At 38.6% G+C, this 25,750-nt stretch overlaps 1 protein-coding gene across 6 annotated transcripts in view; it reads right to left on the reverse strand.

The window, feature by feature from the left end:
• RBMS3 (RNA binding motif single stranded interacting protein 3) overlaps nucleotides 1-25,750 on the reverse strand; it is a 703,420-nt gene that overhangs the window by 311,689 nt on the left and 365,981 nt on the right. For all 6 annotated transcript variants that reach the window (XM_039705023.1, XM_039705047.1, XM_039705038.1 and 3 more), the window contains one exon: nucleotides 7,912-7,970. In XM_039705023.1, the coding sequence (XP_039560957.1) occupies nucleotides 7,912-7,970 (59 nt within the window). The remainder of the gene's footprint in view (nucleotides 1-7,911; nucleotides 7,971-25,750) is intronic.

Consider the following 25,750-nt stretch of genomic DNA (forward strand, 5'->3'; position numbering starts at 1 on the left):
CCTTCTACCAAGAAAGAGAACATCTACTTAATTCACTTGGGTAAGTGAACACTACTCTTTGAAACAAAAGCAGGGGGTGTGCAGCAACAGGGGAAAAGCGAGCTGTGACCTCTCTGCTGGCAAACCACAGAAATGAAGTCGTGTTGTAATTCACAGATCTGATTCAGAATGGTTCCTGTTGAGTACCCACACTCAATAAGAGCCTGTCAATTGGATTCATTAGCAAATTGTCACTATATCAAGGCAGCATATGCTTTGCATATGCTGTATACTTCGAGAGAGCCTAACAGAGTAGTCTCTAGAAAAACTAAGGAGCTGGGCACTGTCCTCCTCCTGCCTCTGCCTCGGATTTCTACGAAGGTCTTGAGACTTTTGAGAAAGTGACTTCTGAACAGACAACCACCACGTTTGGAAGAGATGACTTGCCTTCAAGCAACCAGAGACCAAAAAGACTTGCTGGTGTATAGGATACTGTATCTTGGCATCAGAAAAAAAGTTTAAGCAAAGCGATTCTTCAAGGCATTTGAAAAAGCCAAGGCATTGTAAGGAAGCTTTCAACAAAGCTGATTATGTCCCACTGTTCAGATAAAAAAAAAAAAATCTCTTCTGTTCATTTCTGTACTATGAAACAGATATTTCCAAGTCTGCTGAGACCACTAAGAGCCTACAGCATTACCCAGTCCCAAAATGCGCTTCAAGTGCATGCCAAGCTATTGGCAAAGTTTTATACAGACCAGTGAATCAAAACATTAATCACTGCGTACAAATGGAAATTTTACTTTTTTATTTCTCTGGAAGGAAACAAAGTTAAACCAATTATTTGTCAGTGATATGGGCCTGCAGATTTTGGAAGCAGTAAATTAAGAATAATCACAGATTAGATATGTCACAGAATACTTGAGCATCTTGGGTCTCCCTACATAAAATATTTGCTAGGCCATGAGTTCATTTATGAAAAGATAATGACCCAGGAAATTTTTTCCTTAATTGCAAAGAAGCCATTTAAGAAAGTGTCTGGGGAACTAATTAGGAAGGAGTTTTCTCTGTAGACAATCTGGCTTTACACTCACTAAACAACTTTTAGAGGTCTTTCTTGAGACAGAGCACTGGTTAGAGGCAGTCAACAATGTTTGCTGAGGTGCATTTTGCAGGCATTGGGGTGGGTATGTCTCAGTCCTCACCACGGTGATGCACTGCCCAGTGCTGGCATGCTCCAGCTATGATGACTTGTTGGGCATAAGTTATTGAATCCTTTCCTATTTCACTTCAACAGACGTGAAAAGCATTCAACAAAATACAGACAGAAGAATCTCTACCTCTGAGCTAAAATGAGATTTTGCAAAACACTTGCACATTTGCCAAGACATAATAATGCCTGCTGGCCAACCCAACAGGTGCCAGGAAAATAGCTTTGTTATGATACCTAAACACCCATGAACACCTCACCTGTAAATTCAAGGAGAGAACTATGTAGCTATTTTTAATATATATATGCAGCTTTTCAACCCCCCCATATAGTTCTGATAACTCTTAAAGTGGTCAGATTTACAGAGCATCATAGTTCATGAGCCCAGAGATCAACAGAGCTTTTATTTGTTAAGCTGGGAGTGAATTTAGACTTCATTCATGAGGGAACAACCTCATGTATTTTTTACTGGCAATTCCTTTCACTTCATTTTGATGGATGCCTGCCATCATGGTGTTTAGACAACTCCTTTAGGTATTTTTTCTTAAGATTTGACTCTTGGTCTCATGTGGTTCCATAGTAATATCACCTCTTAATTTAAACAGAAAAAAAATATCTCAACCTTTACTTATAAACACCAGAGGAGTGAAAGTTAAAAAAACCCTGAAGTTTAAAAAACCTCCCAGAAAACAGACAGAAAACCTCCAAATATTCACAAATTTCAAACAACTAGCCTCCCTCATGTTGTTTAATGTACCTTATCAAAACACACAGCATTGCAAGTTTGCTTTTTTCCTTTCAACTGTTTCAAAATGGGGACTCAGCGACACTGTTGAAGACTTCGTCCTTTTATCTCTGGAGATTTGGTTTTATCAGCTGGCTTGCTAACCAGAAGTGGTACAACTCAGCATAGTTTGTGCACTCTGTTCAGGAGACCCAGGAGCAGAAGGACCAGATGAGGTGAGGCTGCTGCAGGTCAGTGCTGAGATGGACCAGCAGAGCCACAGACAAACTTGCTGAACGCCTGCCCCACACTTGGACACTCAGCACAATTCCGGCTTTCACAAACGTCTCACTGTCAGAAAAACTGCTGAATTAAAATATTCCATATTGCTACACTTCTAATAACTTGAGAACTATTATGCCACTGATTACATAATGCTTTGGAGTGGATCAAAAAGAAAAAAAAAAGTGAACAAACAAAATTAATGCGCAAAAAACCAGCACATCTATTGCTACTCTGGCATCGAAAACAGGACTGATTTATTAGCTACACAAGTCTAGAGTTTCAAAATTAAATAAGTCTGTTTTACAAATTATTTACTTTCTACAAGATCCATTTCCCCTTGAAGCACACTGTGCATGCCCTCCTAGTGTGAACAGTTTACAGTCTGTGATCAGGCACAGACCTACTTGTCTGGATTTTTTTCCCTTTCAAAATGGCAATTCTGAGAATCATAAATTACACAGCACAGTTATTGTAATTCGAGCTTATTCCCAATAAATAAAATTTATTAACTAAATAGCTTTCTATGTAGCTTAGCTCTTTCCCACCAGATTATTATTTTACATAGACTTGCTTCACATTCCTAGTCACAAACATATTGTGCCATCTTAAGAATATGAATTTAAAAATATAAAGTAAAAATGCATAATTTCATATAATCACACATAACCTTCACTCTTTATAGAATATTTCCAGAGAATACTTTGTAAAATGTGAAACTTTGAAAGCATTTTATCTAACACACATACCAAAGTATATCTACTATACAAATATAAGCTTTGTTTATCAGAACACAAGAGCAGAAGCCTCCAGCTCATTAAGCTCCAATGCATTAGAATATTTAGGGATGCTGGTGAGCTTAAGCATATGAGTAGCAACACTGACATAAGGCAGGACAGACTCCTTTTGGGAGATATGAAACATCACTTTATCATGCCATTCCAATTATCTCCAGCACCTATAGTAAGCCTCCAATTATTCCATTTTTGTTACACAAATAAATTCTCAGTTTATAAAATAGGTCATGGTAAATTCTACGTCCTGGTCTAAAAACAGCAAAGCAACTGGAGAAATAAAATTGTATGTGATATATGGCGGGTTAACACAGATGACCTCATGGCATTTTTTTTTTACCATACCTACCTACCCCAATCCTAATGAGTGTATATATGCATCCACAGTTTTAATATTTTAAAATAAATAGATCATTGCTAACATTTCTCAACCAGAAAAATGTCATAATGAAATACTAAAATTATAAACATAGTCACTGTAGTTCCCCTCATCATGTTAGGCACATTTCCCTCCTAAGACAAACACTGTTATTCAACACATCAAGTCACCCATGGTTTGTAAAAAGATACATAAAATGAAGAATATACTACTGAAGTGTTTGTCTCCTACAAATTACAAATTTAATAGGTTTTATTTATTTAAAAAAAAAAAAAAACAAAAAACCAACAACCAAACCACAGGTGGAATTTCAGACTTTTAGTCATTCTCCCATGCTCATCTTCTAAGGTACTAGGAAAATACTCAAAATCATGCAAGCCCCTGATTAAACCAGGAAGCAAATCTGCATGCATGCAATTACAGTGTCTGCAAGGGCAGACGCAGATGACAGTAATTCATACTCTAAGAAATGGGCTTGTGTATTTGGCAGATTAACTGTTCTGTATTCCATTGCTATGAGGTATGGAAACTGTACTGTGAAACAACCATTACTCATTCCCTCAGCTCTGAGCACGTAGGTCTACCAAAGGCAAGCCAGGCTGGAGGGGGTGGGGGGTGAGGGCTGGAAAGAGAAGAGTCTACACATTTCAGATTAACGCTTCTCTTGAATGGTTTCTTTTATTTCATTTCCCCCACTTTTTAAATTAGCAAATACAGTAGGCCCAGAAGGGGAAATGTGCAAGGGGAAGAGAGGGGAGGGAAAGGGAAAAAGCAAAAGCAGCCAAAACTCTTCAACTTGTTCATTAGGGGTTTTGTGTTTGAACATCTGAATGAATCATGTGTCTGTTTTTCATTATTCTCCATATGTATTTGTTCTTTGCTTTGTTCAGAGATTTCTAGCCATGTTGTCATGACTGTGCTTATTTTGTTTTATATATTGTTCTGTTACAGAGTGATGGTTACTTCTCCTCTGCCTCATTTAGCAGTTACGCCACCAACAAAGAGCAATCTGAAAATGGGAGGTTATGTCAAAAGGTGTCCCTAGCGAACTCCCTGGCAGCCTGTATGATTGCTTTAGATCCGACTGCTTAATTCAGACCAGGGAGAAATCCTGAGATAACACTGCTCCTTATCATGACAGGAGTGCTGTGGGTCTCTTTTTAAAAATCTGACGAATAATGGAGAACAACTTAAAGTACATCACTGAATGTCTTCCTCATTTCTTCAAAACACTTCTTGCTAAAGAGCAACCTGTTTTAACAGATCTGCTGTTATATGGAGGTTTTGAAATAATTTCCTTGCTAAATTAAATCTTTCTACTTTCAGCTTTACCCTATACCTTCATCAACACAAAAATGACACTGAAATAAATTCTGAAATCACTAATCATGTAATAATTTCTATGATCTCCTTGAATTTAATCCACTCTACTTCACTGGATACACACGACAGGATGATGTGCTCATTTAACAAGATAATCTCTTACTTGGAAGAAAGTGAATGAGACCCAAAAGACTGCAAAGAAGCAAACAAATAGTGTGATTTTCTCATTTTTTTTGATGTTTGAATACTGGTCTTTGTTTGGGGTTTTTTTGGGTTTGGGGGGAAAGGGAGATGGCGTTGTGTGCGGGGGAAGTTGGTGGTGGTTGTTGTTGTCTGTTGATTTTTGCTGGGTTTTTCTAGGGAATAGATGTAAACTCCACTGTTTTAGAGACAGTTTCAACTTCAACTTTCAGCAGATAGGAGAAAAAAGGTCTAGCTGAAAAAGCTGTGAAGTAGGTGTCAAACTGATTAGCAGATCCAATTTAAAAAATAAGTTCTCAATGGCTCAATATTGCACTACCTGGTGTACTGAGAGAGTTTCCTCAAAAGTCTTCCCCAGGTCTGTCATTATTCACTCTTTTCCACATTATCTTGTCCAGTGGATTAGAGAAACCATTTATTAACTGTGAAGAGGATACTAAAGAGGTAAGTGCTGCAAGCACTCTGGAGGCTTAAGATTATACTCAAATCTTAGTAAATTAAGGTGGCCACAGGAAAAAAAATAGGATAAAATTCAATACAGACAAATGAAAAGTTCTAGCTCTAGGAAGGAATAATCAACAACCCAGAGCAGAGCATGCAATAAGGAACGCCTGGCTGGCAGCAGCACTGGAAGAGAGTAACAAAACCAGGGGATGCACAGAATCTCTCAGCATAAACCAGCACCATTTTTCTCATGCAACACCCTCTGCCTGAGAGATGCATCTGTATTTTAAATACATATAAAATTATTTATATGTATACATCAACAAAGAGGAGAGTCATGTGATCACAGAGAAGACAAATGAAACCCCTCTATACTATTAAATTATCAAATCTAGGCCATGTAAAATCCCACGGCCAGCTCCAAGTTCTTCAGGTAAGGAGTGAGCTGATTAGAGAGACCAGCAAAGTACAATATATTGAGAAATTTAAAACAAATTGCCTTAAGGGAAAAAGTTAAAGGACTAGTGTTTAGTCTAAGGAAAAGATAAGGCAGATGCAGATTACTCTTGAAATATATATGTTTGATGCAAAAAGGAGAGGAATAAACTGTTCTACATATCCACTGGGGATAAGAAAAGAAGCAATAGACTTAAATTACTTCAAGAGAAATTTGGGTTAGCCATTAGGAAATGCTTCATTTTAGTGAGGAGAGGGAGTGTTATCAAAGATTGCCTGAGGAGCTCAAGGAATCTCCATCACTGGAGGCCTTTGAGCAAAGGTTACAGAAATACCCTTCAGCAGTGGGTTAGAGCTAATCCTGCCCCAAGGCAGGTCCTGACCTCTTCAGGTCCCCTCCACTTCTGATTCCTGGGAAGGTTTTTTGGTTTTTTTGGCAGCCTTATTGAAGAGAAAGAAAATTATACCCAGCATTTAAAGCAGTAAAACATCTATTATTTTTATGCCATAAAGCATACTGTTAATAAATTCAATTATGTTTATGATCTTTTAATGGCACTGCTTATGTCATAAAGATCCATCTTTGAAAATAGAAATAGATATCTCTGCCCTACAGTGCAATACAACAGCATGAAAGCAAACTAACAGAAAATACAAATTCATTGTTATATGGCTCCTATTAAAATAGTCTTAAAGCTAACTATAACATAAAGAACACTAACCGCAGATATTTTTCTTTCTCACAATTTTAGCATTCATATTCTTTACAATATTTTCACTTCACATTTTGTGTTTCACAAACAGATCCACTCCTTTCCTTGTTTACCACCCGCAATGGGAGCAAAGGAAGTTCTGCTCACAAGGGTATTCCTTTATAACGTAATCCTAAAAAAAGAAAAAACAACACCAAACCCCAAACACAATGAGGTCTTGTTCCTGGTGTGATATTCAAAGAAATACTGAGTGATGTTATCAGAATTCTGCCAGAAGAGTGCCCCAAGGAAATCAAACGCACATTCAGGCAAAAGCAAATGCACAGCAGTGCAACTTATGACAATGGCCCCTGACCAACTGGGTTGGTAGAGTTTTCTAAATCTAGAACTTCAGTCTTCCAACTTGCTTTTCTCCTGAGTAGCTAACAAATGCTGTTTCTGGCAGGCAAAAGATAAAGTCACACAGTTCTACAAATCTCAAAAACATCTTTGACACGGGTGGCAGGATTTTTCTCCATTTCGTAATTTTCCCAGAATGTTTCTCTATTGCTTCTCTTCACCCCATGTCCCGCCACTCACAAGACAGTCCTACACTGCAACACTTTTTCTTTTTGCTAACACATATAGATATGCTATTCAGAATGTGTTTCTTTTCAGGAGAACCCACTTTAGCAGCTCTTTTTACTCCAAAAGTATTCTGTACACCACTAGTGGAAAGCTACAGAATAATTTTAAGGCATAGTTTCTCCACCATAGACTCAATGACACTGCAGACTCATAAATGAGTAACAATTCTAGTCCTGAGATAGTACTACATACATTAGTCAGTATTTTCCCCAGCAAATATAGCTACACACACACACACAAAACATGCTATATTTAATTTAAAAATATTTTCATACAGTAGCAAAAAATTAGGAACATAAAACTGGAAGAGGAATTATTTCTACATCTCGGTACTGCAACTTGTAGATCTAATTGTGTCATAAAAAATATTTTCTCCTTCTATTAGCATATGCCAAGACTTCACAAAAATATAAAAATTAGACCATGTTTTCCTTGGGAAACTTTTCCCAAAGGTTTCTCAGTTTTATATAGGAAATCAATTTGCATCACTGATGATATCATTCAAATCAGACAGCACTATGTGGTTAGAAGGCAATTTACTCTTCTGCCGAAGCAATTTGATACTTGTTCTGATTTGTGATTTTCATTTTGTTTGTTAATGAAAAAAATTAATGAGCAATGTTACTGGAAACACAACTCAAAGCTTTGGCATTATTAAATATGTTTGTAATATACTGTGCATTATGTTGATTGCACAGTTGGAGCCAGAGCTTTGGCAGTCAAGCCACCAGTCAATCATTCAAACTGATAATGAACGCACAGGGTGGACACTTTGCACGTACCTTTGCACTGATTTGTGTTTTTGTCAAGAATTGCCTTTGTGGATACAATTTTCCCATACCTACAGAGAAAACAAAAATCAGAGGTACAAGTTACTACATTTTAGTAAAGTACGTAGTGATTTTTGCATGCATATATAACACATATCCTAGGAAGAGGTCTAGAGCTCTTGAAAAATGTTCATCTGCTATCCTGGAGAGATCCCTTATGCCACTAGCTCAAACATCTTTAGAGTTCCCCAAGAGCACTTGACACAACCTGTCCATCTCTGGTCCACGCACTGCCAGCGTAAATGCCAATCATAGGAAGGATTGTAGGACACTAGTAAAGAGGCTTCTTTGATTAATTATTTTAAGTTTGTTTAGCTTAAATACAGATGGACCACATTCCTTCAGGATTAATGAAAATGCAGGAATTACGTCACTTTTTATACCAGACATGCACAGCTGTGCTCATGTGTGCATCCATGTCCATGTACATACATTCTATTTAGTTTGGATAAACAGAACCTTTGAGGTTTGTGTGCATCTCCCAGCTCTTGCCAAGATGAATGTTAACACTCATTTGAATTTATATCCCCTCCAATTGATAGCATGGCACCACAGTGTAATTTGACATACAAAGCACGGTGAAGAGGGACTTTGGGCAGCTACAACTTGTTATATAAAGCAACTAGACCATAAAATAGGTATCTGTGTTTACCTCGCAGAGGTTAAGACTAAAAATGCAGACTTAATAGTAAGTATCACAAAATCCTGGTAAATGATCACAGAAGATGCATTTATGAATGAGCATAAGACATCAGGAGAATAATTAAAATAATTTTATTTCTCAAATCACTGATAAAACTTGGTCTTCACTGAAAAGAACTTCCCTTAACATGCCCTTTCCTCCTTTTTTTTTTTTTAAAAAGCATTATTGATACTCTGATATATTGGGCTTTCATTTGGAGGACTTTTCCACGAAAGGCAAGTTTTTACATCCACAAAGGACATATTGCTAGGAAAGATCTAAGAAAATTATGTCTTCTAATGGCAAAGCAACACCCATGGGAAATAAACAACATCAATTATAAACCATTGAAACGTATGGTAGACAAATGCTTATTTGGTTAATCTTTATTAGCAGCAATATAAATTTGGTGTTAGTGACTTCTACTTGCAATTCAGAAACCAGAATGTGGAAAACCTTGCTGCTATTCCCTTCTCTGCCTCAGAAGGAAATCCATGTCTCCCGCTATGCAGAAAAGAACCCAAGAACTCTAAGGGCAGCTAGAGCACTGTACCATATATTCAACGATACACTCTTCTTTATCCTATGGGTTTGTAAACATACTAAGAAAACCAGTCAAAAGAAAAACAAAAAAAGCCAGGAAAACAAAGAGGAAATGGTACCATAACTCAGAGTGTAAAATAGACCCTTGGGTTTTAGTCTTGAATCAAGAAAACACTTATTTACTTCATGAAGGGGAGTAGCACCTGTGGGAAAGACTGGGAATGGCCTAACTAAACATACTCTTTGATACCAGCAAAAAAGCTGAGACAAAGTTCTCTGCTGAAGCTTCCACACTGCAAGTGACATGTAGCCACTCAGCTTAAGATAAAGGGCAATGTCTCTGCATCACTCAGGAAAGCAGAGTAAGGAGAGATGGAAAGTGAGACTTTCCATTTCACTGTTTCTCCTTTGCCTAAGAATACACAAAAGCATTTGTTTCCATTTGACATGCATTTGAGGAGGAAAATTATATATTTTGCTTCATTTTGTTTCAGTCTGAAACCAGTCAGGAGGAGGAGGAAAAACTGACCTAAGGGTATTAACAATTTGTGTAATCTAAATCAAGCCCCAATTCAGGTATCTTCTAGGAACCAAAAAAGTCAAACAAGCCTTCCTTCCCTTTGCCTCTCTCCACCCCCTTTTTTTTTGCTGACTCTGTAGACCAGAAGGATTTTGGGCTCTGAAGGCAGGAGGAATCTGTTGTTCACTGCACTATGATGCGTACATCAACAGGTAGGTGAGAATCTAGTTTGCCATAGCTGGCTCCACCCCAACCAAATACATAACAGATTTAATGTTAACCATGAGATCACATGCTTTTCTAACCTCAGGTGTTTCTAGAATTGGGGCCTTTATATCCACTCATGTTCCACTTAATTTTATAATTCTTCATGGTAGTACCTGAAGTTGACTTTGGCCTCTAAGATATTAGAGCATATGTCTTCAGAAAGCAAAGAAAAATTCAGTTCAGTGATTTATGGCTGTTCAGTGGGTCAACCTACCCAGCAGGAAATTTGGCCCTTGCAGTGCATCTTCATTTATTTGATTTACTTAGATTTAATATCAAGTACATTAAAAACATGCAAAAACCACGCCTATCTTGTACAGTAATGCACCTCTGACAGATATATGGGAAAAGAATCCAACAAAAATCAGCGGCTAACCCACAACAACCTCAAATAAAACACAACTCCTACCTAAACTTCCTCCAATAAAAACCAACACCCAGCCTCCATTTCAGTCCAGCCACTCCTAATGAATTGATATGTTGTTCCATCCAAGTCACGTGAGAGCTAGAAGTTTACATTTCTTGCCAGCAGAGACAGGCATTTGTGGTTCCACTGCATTTATTACAGATTTCACAGAGTTATTTGCTGCAAACTGCGATCCTGCAAACACTTCGTTACACTAGAGATTTTACTCACAAAATTCTGTTCCGGTCAGGAAATGCTTCTCCCCACATTCAAAGTTATGTGCACACCTTCAGGTTTGCAAAAACAGACATCAGAGTGGTAAGAGGCACCACAATAACAAACACTGTTATAGGCAATTAGCCATATGTCAGCGATTTAATCTACTGCTATAAACCCTGAGTGTTACCACAAGAAAGTAATTGGAATTAATTTGGACACTGTTTTACTAAATATTTCAAGTAATTATTCTACAGTAATCAGAACATCAGTTCTGATGAAGAATGTTAGTTTGTGTGCTGCATGAAATCAGGAAGGTATTTTGTTCCTACAAACGCAGTCATATTTCTTTCTCTCATGTGTGAAGAGTGGTATTAAGCTACAGCTCATCTCCAAAGTTGTTTGGCTTTCTGCTTGTTTTACCTTTAATCATAATTCAATTCACCCAGAAGTTAAAAACAATGTATTCAATGGGAACAATCATGAAAATAAGGATAAATTTCATCACAAGTGTTTACCTCTTGTTCTCTTCTACATAAATGGAAATTATTACAAAATTCAACAGCCTGCACACCCGTGTTCTGCAAATAACTAATATCATTAATGTAAAGAAATAACAGGTATGGTCTCCTTTTTGTGAGAAAGTGTGAGCACTATTTTATTTTGTCTTGAGTACAGTTCATAGAAGTACTCTTTCAAAGATATTGAATCAAAAATTCTGCTCATAAAAGGATGACTGTAGAATTAAGTTAATCTCAATGCCATATTACCAACCCTTCAAAACAATGGCTGTATCATTAATGATAACCTACTGTATCACGCTATCCAAGGAAACAGACGTAATGAATCTAAGCTGGCTACCTCAAAAATCTGTCTATTGAGCATCTAAATTGAAATTGCTGTTCAAAAGGTTTCCAAGCACTCTTCCTGAAGTGTTATCTAAATGTACAGTAACCACTAACAAGATTGTTCAAGTGCTTTTAAAAATCACTGTAATTATTTATATTCAATTATGCTTTTATTTCTTTCTTATGTAATAATTTTCCTGGAAAAACAGGTGGTCAAATTTTGAAAGAGCCTCCACGTCAGAAGCAACTGCACAGACTAGGACTTCACCACATTAATGAAGAACCCATGCAGTGAAATAATGACTAGTTGTCTTTGTTGTTTCTCATAATATATAAGGACTGGCCAGAAAACTGTAACACTGAAAATCTGCAGGTTCCAGAATAGAGAGTTTCATTGGGGAAATATTGCCACAGCCCACACTGATGTCCCAACAGGGACATCACTACAAAAAGCTATTGGACATCTTCTAGGAGGGAAAATCTGTCTGAAATTAAAAGCAAAGACACATTTGTTCCCTGGAAGACACATACCACCAAAAACTGTGAGAGGATACCAGAGTAGCATCATCACATGCTGTCCCTGTTTTAACATCAGGCACCGCCCCAGCTGCTGAAACAAATTCCTATCTGGCCCAGCCCAGCCACTCTTACATTCCAAGAAAACATTCAGCTGGGGGTGGAAATACCTTCTTAGAAACATAACCAATTCTACTTCATCTTGTATATATCGGTGAAATTGCTGAAGTCATCTGACATACGCTATTAAAATCACAAAGATCACTGAAAAACTCTTCACTTACTAACAGCAGTAACAAACCATGTCACACAAAAAGCAGAACTAAGGGAAGAGCTCTGCACAGAGAAACAATCTCCCTGTTCAGTCCTAGCTATAGAGCTATGTCAAAAATCACTCTGGAGAGCCCCATCCCATTGCACCCCACATTTTCAGACTACTCAGCAGACTCAGGAAAGATGCAAGCAATGTAAAATAAGCCCTTAATGTATGTACATCAAAGCAGATCACTTTAAGAGCTTTCAGGCAGGCGGTCGATCAGCACTTACACTGCAGACAAAGCTCAACGCGCTCATTTCCAGGAAGTTATTTGATAACTGCTGTTAAAATGGAGACAGTTCCTGAAGGAAACCATTCAGCTGTGAGTGATACCCCTTGTAAGATGCATGAACCTTAACCACAGCCAGCCTCAAAGAGGAGAATTTGCTGTTTCAAAGCACACAAAGCATTTGAGCCATTTCTCCTCCTGCCTGTGGGAAGCTAGGGTGCAGGGAAGGTAAGTGCACAACTAGGGTTAGGAGACAAGTGAGATTCAGCTAAGGACTAGCTCAAGGCAGAGGATCCATGTGCCCAGATCCACCCCACTGCTGGCAGGCAACATGCCAAGAGAGGAAGCTGGCTGAGTGACAGCTGTGACCAGGAGCTGCTGCACCAAAAAATGGATTTCCCAGGAGGCCAGGCTGGTGAGGGCCACCCAAACTTTTCAGCTTTTCCATGTCGTTATGGAAAACAAAACCTCTGGGATAGGCACAGCATATTCCATCCTTCAAGCCAACCTTGAGACTGGCCATAGCTAGTCCTGTAACGCAAGATGCCTGTAGGACCAGACAGGATAAATCTCTCACCACTCAACCAAGTCTGTACTGTGTGTGCTGCCATTCTCCTCTACAAGGCACTGGGTGCACAGGCATGTACAGAACATAGCTTTTATCCAATTCCAGCCACTGTCTGTATGCTTCTAAAAAAAGTGAAGATTGGAATTGAAACTCAAGTTACCAGTGTGCAGAACTCTTCCTTGCTTAGTAAAAACCAATGGAGTTATCAAGTAATTTCTGAGTTCAGAGCTTAATAATTACAGCCCCAGCATTTGAGTTCACTCAAGGCCTCAAGCATTGCTCCAAGCACAATCCACCCAACTGAAAACTGTCTGTGTTTCTGGGCATTTAGGTAACGTATCCTTTTATCTTGGGAACTTTTGTACTGGGATGAATTTGACCAGCAGTAATTGGATTTAGATAAGCAACTCTGAGGCTCTTTCATTCTTACGAATTAATATCTAAATAGCAGGTTTATTTTGTTTAAAATAGACTCTAGTAGGCAAATCATGGGTTTCGGGAGAAAATAAAGCCCACATTATGAAGACCTAACTTACAGAAAGAACTGCAATTCTGAAACTGAAATTCAAAACTGTTGAATTTCTTGGAGAGACTTTTTCGTATAGTACACTGACATGAACTTACAACATCCAAATACACACAAAGGGGAAATTCACTCCAAAAAAATTTTTTTATATCTGCATTGTAATTTCTGGGCATTTCATCTACTGCATAGCATTTAAAGTGCTTACATTTTTTTTCCCAAAATATAAGACATTCTGTTCCTTAACAAAGACTGAGTTGCTTTGTTGCCCTTTCTCTGCATATCATTTTTAATTAAAAAAAACCAAAACCAAAACCTGAAAATTTAAGAAAAATTATTATCTTCACATAAAAATACAACAACAAAATACATGCCACTCAGAGCACCTCACACAGAGCAGCGCATGGCTTGGGGAGCAAACAGAAGGAGCTACTTGCAGGGAAGCGATGGTGTACTGCACTGACAAGACCATGCTTCTGTAGGACTTTAATATTTGGATGCTCTGTCTTCTCTAAGTACTTTGGTCTGGCTGTCATGTTTACAAAAATCATTCCTTCACTCAGTAAAATACAAGCTTTTCACACTGTTTCTCACAGCATCCCACTGGATAAAATGTCCAGCATACAGCTGGATAAACACATCTTGCAATGGGTGAGCAACTGGCTCATGGCTTGGGCACAAAGGGTCACAGTGAATGAGGGGACTTATGGCTGGGCACAGTCACTAGTGGAGTTCCACACGGCTCCTCCCTCAGCCCAGTGCTCAAAATCTTCATAAATGGCTTGGACACAGGACTGAAAAGGCATACTAAGTTTGCAGAGAACACAAAAGTGGGAGGAGCTGTTGTGTCTCTCAAGGGAAGAGAGACCTCAACAAATGAGAGGACAGCGCAATCACCAACAGTATGATTTCTAACAAGGGAAAGTGACAGATTCTGTGCTTGGGACAGGGAAACCCTGCAAGTATGGACAGACTGGGGAATGAGAGGCTGGAGAGCAGTGCTGCACAAAGGCACCTGGGGGTCCTGGTGGGTGGTGAGTTGAATGAGAGTCAGCAGTGCCCTGGCAGCCAGGAGGGCCAGCCCTGTCCTGGCACAGCATCACCAGCCGGGCAAGGGAGGGGATTGTCCTGCTCTGCTCTGCACTGGGGTGGCCTCACCTCGAGTGCTGGGGGCAGTTTTGGGAGCCACAATCTAAGAAAAGTATGAAGCTAACAGAGAGTATCCAAGGAGGGCTGTGAAGATGGTGAGGGGTCTAGAAGGGAAGCCTGAGGAGCAGCTGAGGCCTCTTGGTCTCTTCAGCCTGGAGGAGACTGATGGGAGACCTCATTGCAGCCTGCAACTGCCTCGTGAGGAAGAGGAGGGGCACGCAGTAATCTTTTCCCTGTGGTGATCAGGGACAGGACCCAAGGGAATGGCCTGAAGTTGTGTCAGGGGCGATTTATGTAAAGGTTCTTCACCCAGAGGGCGACTTTGATGATCCTAGTGGGTCTCTCACAGTTCTGCACAGAATATTCTGTGAAGTTAGTAAGGAACCTAGACTAACAACTTGTCCAAGAGTTTCAGAAACATCACCAAAAAAATGGAGAGGGGTCTCTTAAATCTTTTGTTTGCACATCTAAACCAGCCCTGGACTTTCAGAAGGCATCCTGAGTCATTAGCACCAATGCTGAAAGGGCAGTTCAGCAATTTTGAAACTGAGACCTTCTATTTCTGATCCTAACAGCACAATTAGAAACCTCATTTTAAGCAGACAGTAATGAACATTATAGCATGTGGGAAGAGAGAATTTTCAAGAGAATGCAAGCTGATGAATCAGTAAAACAACATATACATATGCAATAGTATCTTCTGCTACAGATATTTACTACTAAGGGTGTAGTGATTTCACTCACACATGGGCCAATTAGTCACCATTGTCCCACATCCACTGAAAATATATTTTTCAGAACTAGGACAGAGAAAAAGCTACGAAATCCATAAAATAACTACATTATATAACATGTCTATAAACACTATTATTGCTTTAGACAAATAAAATCCAAGATCTTCTATTGAAGAACGGTTCCATGTTAGGAAGAAAGAACCTAAAAAGCTATTTCAGATTATGGATCATGCCATTCACAGATCATATTCAGAAATCCTACTTTTCAGAAGATGCAAGCACCATTTATCTCAAATGACAGGGCTCTAATACAGCCCTGGAAGGCTGTGTTAGGTCCTTTGGTGCTCTTTTATTGAAGAATAGGGAAAACTTAGTAGTTTTAGTGAAGTTTGCTTCTTGTAAAATTTCAACAACCTCAGAAAGATAATCCTGTAAATAAACAGGCATGTAAAGAAACACCTATAACTAAAAAATTCCTTTGTTGTTAAAATTCTAGCTTTCCTTTCCAAAGGAAAATCTGCTGCTATTAAAGCCCAGGAATGTGTCTCACCTTCACCCTCACTAAATTGAAAGACTTGTCTCACATTAAAGTTAGAAATGTATTTACAAGACAACACGTATTTACCAAGAAAGAGAAGGTCATACTTCATATTCAAACTAATCTGCATTTATATATCTATAGATGAACCTTCACCTCTGGAAAAACAATTTCATATGAGAGTGTACAGCCTTGAAGGCTTATTGCAATTGTTTTAAGTATTTGGGAAATTAAACCAGGTAAAACAGAAGTTAAAGTAAATGAAATTTAAACAGACACAACATTTGTTGAAAATGTAAGACCTTGAATTTTCAGACCTGAAAGATGTATATAATTTTAGTAGCTCACAGGTAACTTTTCCTGTAACCTTGCCCCTTTCTTAGACAAAATCAGAATAATAAATTTTTCAGCATGTAAATGAAACTAAGTGGTTTAATCTAACACTTTCAGATGTGTTCAAAAACATCAAAGATAGTTTTTTCATTGCCTTCAGTAGGTTCAACCACAAATCCTATTGACAGAATTTATAATAAGGCTATCACACCCTTGTCACCCAGGACAGAAAAAAACGCCACTTACAAATGTGGCAGTCCCCACAATAGCCTGAAATTTTACAGTTTTTCCTCAGCTTGTTGCAAGTAAGACACTTGGCTATTAGCTGCAGTTTCTATTCTAAATGCTGTTTATTCTTAATTAGTGCCATGTATTATATTCATATTAAATCTGTATATTTAAATATTGAAGCTATTTAAGACTATTTAAAAATTAATTACATTATTGTATATCATATTAAAACTATTACATTTATGGTTTTACTTTGACAGAAAACTATGTTTTTCCCTCACAGTTCTGCCATGACAAATAACCAGTGTTAATAATTAATTAGCAAAATATTCTACAGTTGCTAAATTAAGTATGGAAAACTAAATTCATGCACAAATTAATAACTATGATTTCATGCAGTACAGTTCAGTTCTTTTTCTGGGCCATCATTAAATCTTCAATTACTAATTATTCCACATTCTCAAGAATTCAGATGTCTTAAAAAATAAAATGCAACTTTTGTTTGTAGACACTTAGCAGTGCCTCTACATTTTCTGTATGATAGAAGGCAGTATTGGGAAGACAGTTTAGGGATCTGAAACCCTTCACAGAATGAGATGTGGTTTACTGCAGCCTGTCACAAATTATAATGCCAGGCATACCCTAATTTTCAAAAGGCAGTGGATTTATTAAAAGTCCAAATCTTTTCTAGGATAAAGATAAAGCATTGAAAATAAAAAAAAATGAAGCAGTTCTTCAAACTTGAAGAATTTCTTCTATCCAACAATTCAATTATTTTAGATATTGTGGAAATAACCCCACTCCTCCCTAACATATCATTCCAAAGTGTAGAATTTATTTGCTTTGTATGTTCTAGCATGCTGTGCTGTCTTGAATCCGATTTCTCATTCACAGTCTTGCTTACTTACGGAAGATTCATTGTTAAATTACAGTTGGTATGAACCAGCATGCCAGCATACCATGATATTAATCTCTGAAGTGTTCAATCATTTAACAATAGCCTCATTATTCAAGGGAACTCTGAGAATTCAGTTTGCGAAGATTTGCTGACATTTCACTAAAACAATTTACTCTTAAAAGAATTCAATGACTGCAATATATTGTAATATATATATATACATGCCTCAATCAGATGGTTCCTCTCTAATAATAGACAAGAAAAAGAAGAGGAATTGAAAAGAAAAGGAATTACAGATGAAAGCAAGAACTCCAGCTACCACCAGGGACCGTGAACTCAAACTGATAATTTAAAGCTAAAGCATTTTATAGGGTTCACACAGAGGCCACTTGAGTCGAATGTGTGAGTGAGACTTCTTGAGTTCACACAGCTCCCATTTCATTATTTACAAGTTAGAAAAATCCAGGTACTTGGATTGTCTTTAGAAACAATCTAGTTTCAAGAGGAACTTTTTCTTCAGTATTTTACATTGCAAAATACATCATTTGGGAACTACATCAGAGAAAATATTCTTTTTCTTCAATAGATTTAGTTTAATCCTTTTATTTCCAGGGCTGGAATGTCACAGTTGTATTCACTTTCCAAAGGCTGAACTTTGAAAAAAGTGACACAGAGGCACATAGTTTTTCTGCCTGAAATTTTCAAGAAGAAACAACATGAGCTTGGATTTGGATTTTTACAATTATGCGGGCAAAAGTTCACACTGCTCACCCAGAACTGGGACAGAATACCTCTGGGTTTGAGTTCCTTTGAATTTTAATTCTATCTAGTATATTTATAAAAGCAAAGATTTTTCAGTCCATTTATTTGTACAGCTCTAACATAATGACAGGCTCGGGAGAGTGCGTGAAAGCAGATTCGATAAGCTATTTGTTCATGATACTTTTGAATACTCATGCACATGTACAATTTCAGGCATGTTGAACTTAAACAGGATGGACAACATTTCTCAAGGTTAAATTGTGTTTGTAGGCTCATAAATTAATGTGCTTGTTTGGTGTGGAAATCCTCCCTACAGCCTTGACACAGCAAACAGATGTACATGGGACATACAAGTGCATGTTCCCAGTCAGCCAGGGCTTTGCTTTCCTCAGTGCAAGGCCTGTAACCACCACAGTAATTAATTTGAAGAACACAAATCTGCTCTGGCTGGTAACTCACCACAACCCCCAGGTATTCACCAAAACCTTCTCTTGAGTGATAGTTATGTCAGCACTTGAATTCAAACTAGGCAAAGCTGCCCCACACGCAATACAGCAATTTATGAATCATGTAATAATATTTTTTATGTTTTCAAATCCACTAAAAACTTGCAAGTGCATGTAGCATTGCATGATGTCACCTGATATGAAAACATATTTATGGGTTTAAAAAGTTAATTGGTTTAGAGTCTTTGTCTACTGTATAAATAATTATTCACTCTTTATTATCCAAAGACAGATGGACATATTTGAACATATTAGCCTCACTATGTCAGGTGGATAAATATCTTTAGAGGGGGAAAGCTTATTGAAAACTTCACTTTGGATCAGAATCTTGCTTTCCAGAAATGTGGTACACTTCTGCTGGCTCCAAGGGCTGCCCTAATTTACACTGATGGAGCAATTGCCCTATGTCTTGAAGTGCTGAAGATCTACTTTGAGAAAACATCAAGGGTCAGGCTGTGCAGAATAGCTAGCACATCCTGTAACTCTCTGCTCATCAGTCAACACTTCTGAGCCTAAAAAAAACAAAATTTTACTTAACCAAAATCTTGTGCCAGCTGCCCCCACTGGACACCTTGGCCATGAGTCTTCTATAGAAGAAAAGCCAACACTGCCAATTGCTGTGCTCTGCTGTGGTTCGGTTTGTGCCCAAAACCAGCCAACAGGGACCAGGAAGGGATGAGACAAGCCATGGGATTCACTAAAGAAATAAACTCTCTTTATCCATAGAGTCTTCTGTCCTTAAAAGGACACATGGTTGGTCCTGCTAGGCAGAACCCTAGAAGGAAAGCAATAAAGAGATGCATTGTAGCCCATCCTTTCTGAACTGTCCATGGGCAGATCTACAGAAAGGCACAAGAATTTAAATACTTTATGTTTCTGCTGAAAATTTTTACCCCAGGAACATAAGACTCACTGAAAAAACACAGTGAGCCCATTTTCAAATCTGACCAGTAATGCTGAATTTGGAAGCAATTTAGCTTCAATTGCTTGGGAGTCCTCAAGAAAAGACTTTTGTATATTACTGGCTTCAGGCATCTTCAAATAAACTAATTAAATAAGATACAATCCTCAAACCATATAAAGATACACATGGAAAATCTGAGACCTCATTCTGAGTGTTGGGCATACTTTGAGAGAGAGAGAACTGTGATTCATTGGGATAAACTCACATCTTCTTGAAACTGGTCAAAGAGCATAGCACTGTCAATTGCTCTTTAATGCACAAGGTTATGAAGTTAATTCTGATATTAAAAATTACAAATTAATATGAGGCATCATTTTCTTTTGCTTATATATTTCAAGCCCCTGTTATGGACTCAGGCTGTACTTTCATACTTCTCTTTAGAACTATGAGGGAAAGAAACCTACATTTTTATAAGAATTGAAAGCTGAGTTCTCTACCTTATCGCATGCCTAAGGAACTAAGGGTTTAAGAAACAAATACTGTGAACCTAGCAATAAAATTTTGAGGCATGGCAACACCAAGGGCTACGTCTTCATCAAATATTAGTGAACAACTCAGCTAGGGTATGAACACAGCTTGACAGTTGCATGGTTTGAGTCCCAGAAAACAAACCCAAGGAAAAAAAAATTATAGCAAGGAACAAATCCAGCCTTTGATCTATTCCCCACTTCATAAAAAGAGCTGGATTTAAAGACAGATCAAAACTGCAATGCTGACACCCCTCACTTACTGCTATCACACACATAAATAACAAGTATATTCTATACAGATAAATTATATTCCAGCATATCTATTCTGCCAAATATAATCTCCCAAATTTACTGAGTTTAAAGATCAGTAACACAAAATTTACAATAATCACCTATAGCAGCAAGCTGCCTGCTCCTTGAACATCCAATCGGAAGCAGTGAAAGCACAAAACCTATGTAGAAAGGTTTCAGCCACTCTTTATGGAGTCAAACATACATCCTACAAGAAACAGGCAAGTATTTATAACTCTGAATGACTGAATTAATATTCTGGACAGTCTTGAATGCACCCAATGGCCAGTTTTCATCAACCTAGCACTTGCAGTATCAGACCATGTATTTATGCATTCCTGAAACATCTTATTTATCAACAGCATTTGCACTCTTTACTCCCACTTAGTCAGACCTTGGGAGTTTATGACCCTTTCCTTTTCTGCTGTTCAATAAGGGAAGTTCTCAAAAGACCAACATCTTGAATAAGAAGCCAAGGCAAAATAAAAGGTCTGCTCTAGCTACTCATTTCCCATATGCCTTTGCCCTCCACTTTACTTGGGCTTGTTCCAGAGACCACAGAGATCAAGAGAAAAACCTGTGGATTTGCCCTGTTTTGCAATTTCTGAGAACCATTAAATGTTACTCTACATGCAACATTCCATTTTGTAAGACAATTTCCTATGTCCAGACTTCAGTTTCTTTGTGATTCCCACATTCTCAGGACAACAGTTTCTTTGTTCAAGTTTCCATGTTTATGGTATGTTATCTTATCTCTGGTTTAGCCTTTAATATAGAGCAGAGTCAGAAAAGAATCATCCTCTTGTTTGAGATGCAAAGGTTTATGTCTGCTTACATTTTTAAGATACACAAACATACTTTAAAAAGTCTAAGAAAATATACTCTTATTAATGCTGTTATCTGAACGATGATATTTAACCCCAGTTGCAGCTTAGTTCCCTTATCTCCCCTGTGAAATAGCTTTTTTTTCTCTAGAATGCTGTCATGTTAGTCTCATATCAGAGTCTGAAAAAACTTTCTCCAGCTCTGCAAAGGGAACAGCAAGGTTGGATTAGAAGGAAATTCACAGAAGTGAGAGTGAAGCAAACTATTACAGTCTGGGGGTGGGTGGGGGGAGAATTTTCATCGCCTTGAGGCCACCCAAAGTTGAGAGAGACACTCAATGTTGCAGTGAAACTCATTCAGAGAAGAGACACAAAAGCATAAGAGTGGTGAATGGCAGAAAAAGTCAGGCCCTAGTCTGAATGCCCAAACTGCACCTGCACATCGTGAGGAACACAAGGACCTGGCCACACTACAGCCACGCCAATTTTGCAGGAGAACACGGCTGTGTTCTCAGCTGGCTTTGACCTGGTCCCAGGTTTCACTGCATGGCTCTAAAACCCAGAAGCATCTTCAATAGAGGTTCCTTCAAGAACTGCATGCTGTCCATGTGAAATGCACACTACTGACTCAGTTCTGCATGCTTTTCCCCATCTAAAAGAAAGCACTTAAAAAGAGAAAAAAGAATCATGATTTGTTTAAACCCCAGGAAGGGTTCTCACCAACCTCCCCATGTCCCCATCCCCAGTCTTCTCCCAAAGGCTGATTTCTCACCCACCTCTAAGATTAGTATGTTCAAGACCTATTCAATTTTGCCAGGGGAAGAAAAAAAGCCACCTTGAACAGAAAGCCTTTTGAGTCTTCCCTTACTTTTGAAGCCTTTGTATTTTTTAATCCCTGCTCTGCCAATTTTGTCTCCCTTTCCCCTCCTCCCCTTCAGTGGAAATTTTCTACTCTTTACAAGCCAGTCTCTCTGCAGAAAATTGATTTCCCCTAGGATACAGCCATCCTACTGTTCTATGCATGGTCATTAATGACCATCCTGCTCACCACAGAGACAGACAGACACGGTGGCATTCCTCCTTAGCACAGAAAGCACACAGGAGAAAAATTGTAACAGCCTCAGAGCTCAACCATACCAAGAGTTCATCATCCCTAGAAAACACCATACAAAATCCCCAAATGAGCTATTACAAGAATAAAATGATTCTTGCTGGTTTCTGTCACTCTTTACTTCCACTACATTAGATTGAATTTTTTTTAATCTCTCCCAGGTAACAACCATTATGTAGTTTCCTCTCTCTCAGAGAAGGTAGTTCCCTTCTTCCCCCACATGGGAACAAACCCTGATCAGATGTTACTTGGACTCATACAGGTTTTTACTTGAGAACTGGCATCAGGCTATCCAAGGGCAGAATGCATTTCAGCACAGATTTCACAACCTGACTGAAGATTTAAGAAAATGCCTGGGTGCTGCACTTCTTGCCATTTCAGCTGCTTTGCAAGTAGTGTACCTGCTGGCTTACATGTAAGGTGGAGATCTGCCATCTTACATCTGACTGCAGCAACATCCCATCCTTGGAGTGATAGACAATTCTCCCCTTAGCTCTTGGTGTCTCTGATGCCAATGGGTAACACAAAATGACTGTACTCACAAACCTGCTTAAGCTTTTTATATAAAGAGTCCTTTTCTTGTGGATGGAGTCTAAATTGACTCCCCTATCTCCTCCTTGACCATGAGGATCTTGCAAGAACTTCCCTTTGTGCCTGCTGCTACAGGGAGGTACAGTGGAGGACTCAAAGTCACAAGCTACATTACTAGTTTCAGCAGGACCACAAAAAAGGAAAAATATTCATAAAGCCTAAAGATGAATGTTCTGTTCTGGGTTCTGTTTAGTATTCAGCTTGGTTCTAGTGAACTTACGTTAAATAAACAGGAACAGTGTCTTTAAATCAAAAGGCAAATTTCAAACAAAAGAAAACCTTTTTAGTGACTGTGATCAGAAAAAAACCCAAGTCTAAAAATTAGTTCTGAAACGGGAAGAGGGACTTAGCTATTAGACTGCAACTTGATCTGAAAAATGTCAACACAGTGAATGCCTGATGTAGCACCTCAGAAAAGCTGGGGTGGGGAACTGCCCAAACCAAGACATTATTTAAATCTCACATTGTCCAGCTGCACATTGTATTGTGCCATGATTTCTTTATGTAACTCTCAATAATGGTGGCTGATATTAACCAAGGAAATCCTCTGCATACAAACAGGACAATTCACCCCACTGTAGGTCCCATAAAATCACACGCTCTGTGGAAATTTCCAAATACCTCGACACAATATGGTGAGTTAAGGATAAAGTTTCAAGCCTGAACACCATAATTTCCTGTCTTTTGCTGGTCTAGGCAGCCCTTTAATGCTACATTAATATAATTTCTGTGGGTGTGATTGAATTACCTGCCACTCCTGATGCCAGCATTAGTGGATTTCTGTGTAACAGGAGAGCACACTTTACTGCTCATACTGTTACTAAATACCATTAAGCAGAGCAGCTGCAACCCTCCTGATAGCAGGACTGGAGGGCTACCTCGTTAGGAGGGGACAAGCACTTTACTGCTGGCACATAGCCTGAATCCCAAGAGCCCTCAGCACGTCCAATTCGCCCTGATGTCCCCACCAGGCAGCCTGCCATAGCATATCCCTCAGCCAGAAAAGGTCCCCAGACCTGTAAGCCTCCTGAGATGCAGAGATCTCTCTCACAGGCTCAACACCCCGAGTTCTACACGATGCTGCCGTGACTTGGCAGCCTGAAAAGATAGAGATGTATTTACTTGGTGACCTTTTGGCTCCAGGTGCAACAGAGGGCTGCTAAACTGTCCACTGAGAGCACGCCACACACACTGCTGACAGCTACTAACTAGTGGCACCATGCTTTAAAAATCCCTTTCCCAAGTCTTTGAGGAGAGACTAAAATGCCATACATACATGAATTATAAAAGCTCCACAGCAGCCTCCAAAGGGAGATTCAACATGAGTTTCTCATCAATACCCTTGCATGGCTAACCAGCACCTACTAAGCAAATATGAGCCTGACTACTCTGCAGACACATCCCTCTTTTGAGGAGGATTGCATTAGAGAAGAGGGAGAGATGAGGAGCAATGGAAAAAAGAATGAAGGAGAATGAGAAGTTTACGCATAATTGGCTCACTACACACTGAAAGACAAAATCATCCAAGAAATTGCAATGAGCTGTAGTTACACTTCCTGCCTCTCTAATCCACCTCTTCCTCACAAAAAAAATTCTTCTATGCTGCCTATGCAGCTATACTAGACTAGAAGCAGTGGGAGATTCAGCTGCTAGCAATGAATTAACCACAGTCCCATGTCCTCAATGGACTATGGGAACAGCATGGCAGAGACACAGGAGGGACAAGAAATGTGGTCCTGTTATTGAGAGAAATTCTTGTTTCTCTATATCTAAGTTCAATAAGAACCAACAAACACAGGAATCTAAAAAGAATTACCACTTGCAAATCTCATATTATAAAAGAGAGAGTTTTTTTCTTACCACTCCATGAAAATAAGAGATGGACTACAATTTCAGAAGGTGCTGATAGCATTTACCAGCTGTATCATCACAACCTGCCTCCCATGTCTGTAAGACCTGCTAACAGTTATGTCTGTTATGTCCAATTCTTAAGTTAGGCAATGACCAAAATCAAGGCATGAGTATAGTGCCCTGCTTTCATTTAAAACCCACCTAGGACTTGGTCATTTTCCATTTTCTTCCACCATAGGCATAATTTTTACTTTCCATCTAGAAGCAATTGCCTTGACTTCATTTTATTCTGAATCAAGAGATTGTGCTATATGAATCCTTCAGGTCCTTGAACTGGCTGTATGTTCATATATGTGATAGGAATTAATTTGTTATAAGGCACATCATTTGTTCCTAATACACTAAATAAACTTTATATTGAAATATAATATTTGTGCTAAATTATTATAATTTTTAAAACTCCCTAGCTATAGTCCATTTAATTGGCAATTCTTAATTTGTTGTTGATTTAAGTAAAGCAGAGGAGACCCAATACATTAAAGATGAGTAGAGAAATTGTTAGGTATGGCTTAGATCCAAATTCTTTACTTTTGAAAGTAAAGCTTCAAGGGTGCTGCAGTTTTCTCATTCTATGGGGTTTTGTTGCTCACAGCTAAGTATGGACAGACACATGATTTAAAATTAAAAGTAATCAAAACCTCAGAGGTTTAGAGATGAGCTTCTGCTCCTGACATAAGGCCAGTACCAGAGTTCTGTGATCTCAGAGTGCATGTGGCTCCTCCTGACACTCCTACTGAGACATACAGCAGATTTTGAGCATCATTTCTCCTGTTTAGGAACACAGATATTCCAATAATACATTTCATCCACTTCAGGACATATGCAAACATACATAAACTAAATA

This window comes from Passer montanus, unplaced genomic scaffold (genome assembly GCF_014805655.1).
Source record: "Passer montanus isolate IOZ18808 unplaced genomic scaffold, ASM1480565v1 scaffold10, whole genome shotgun sequence".
Classification (NCBI taxonomy): Eukaryota; Metazoa; Chordata; class Aves; order Passeriformes; family Passeridae; genus Passer; species Passer montanus.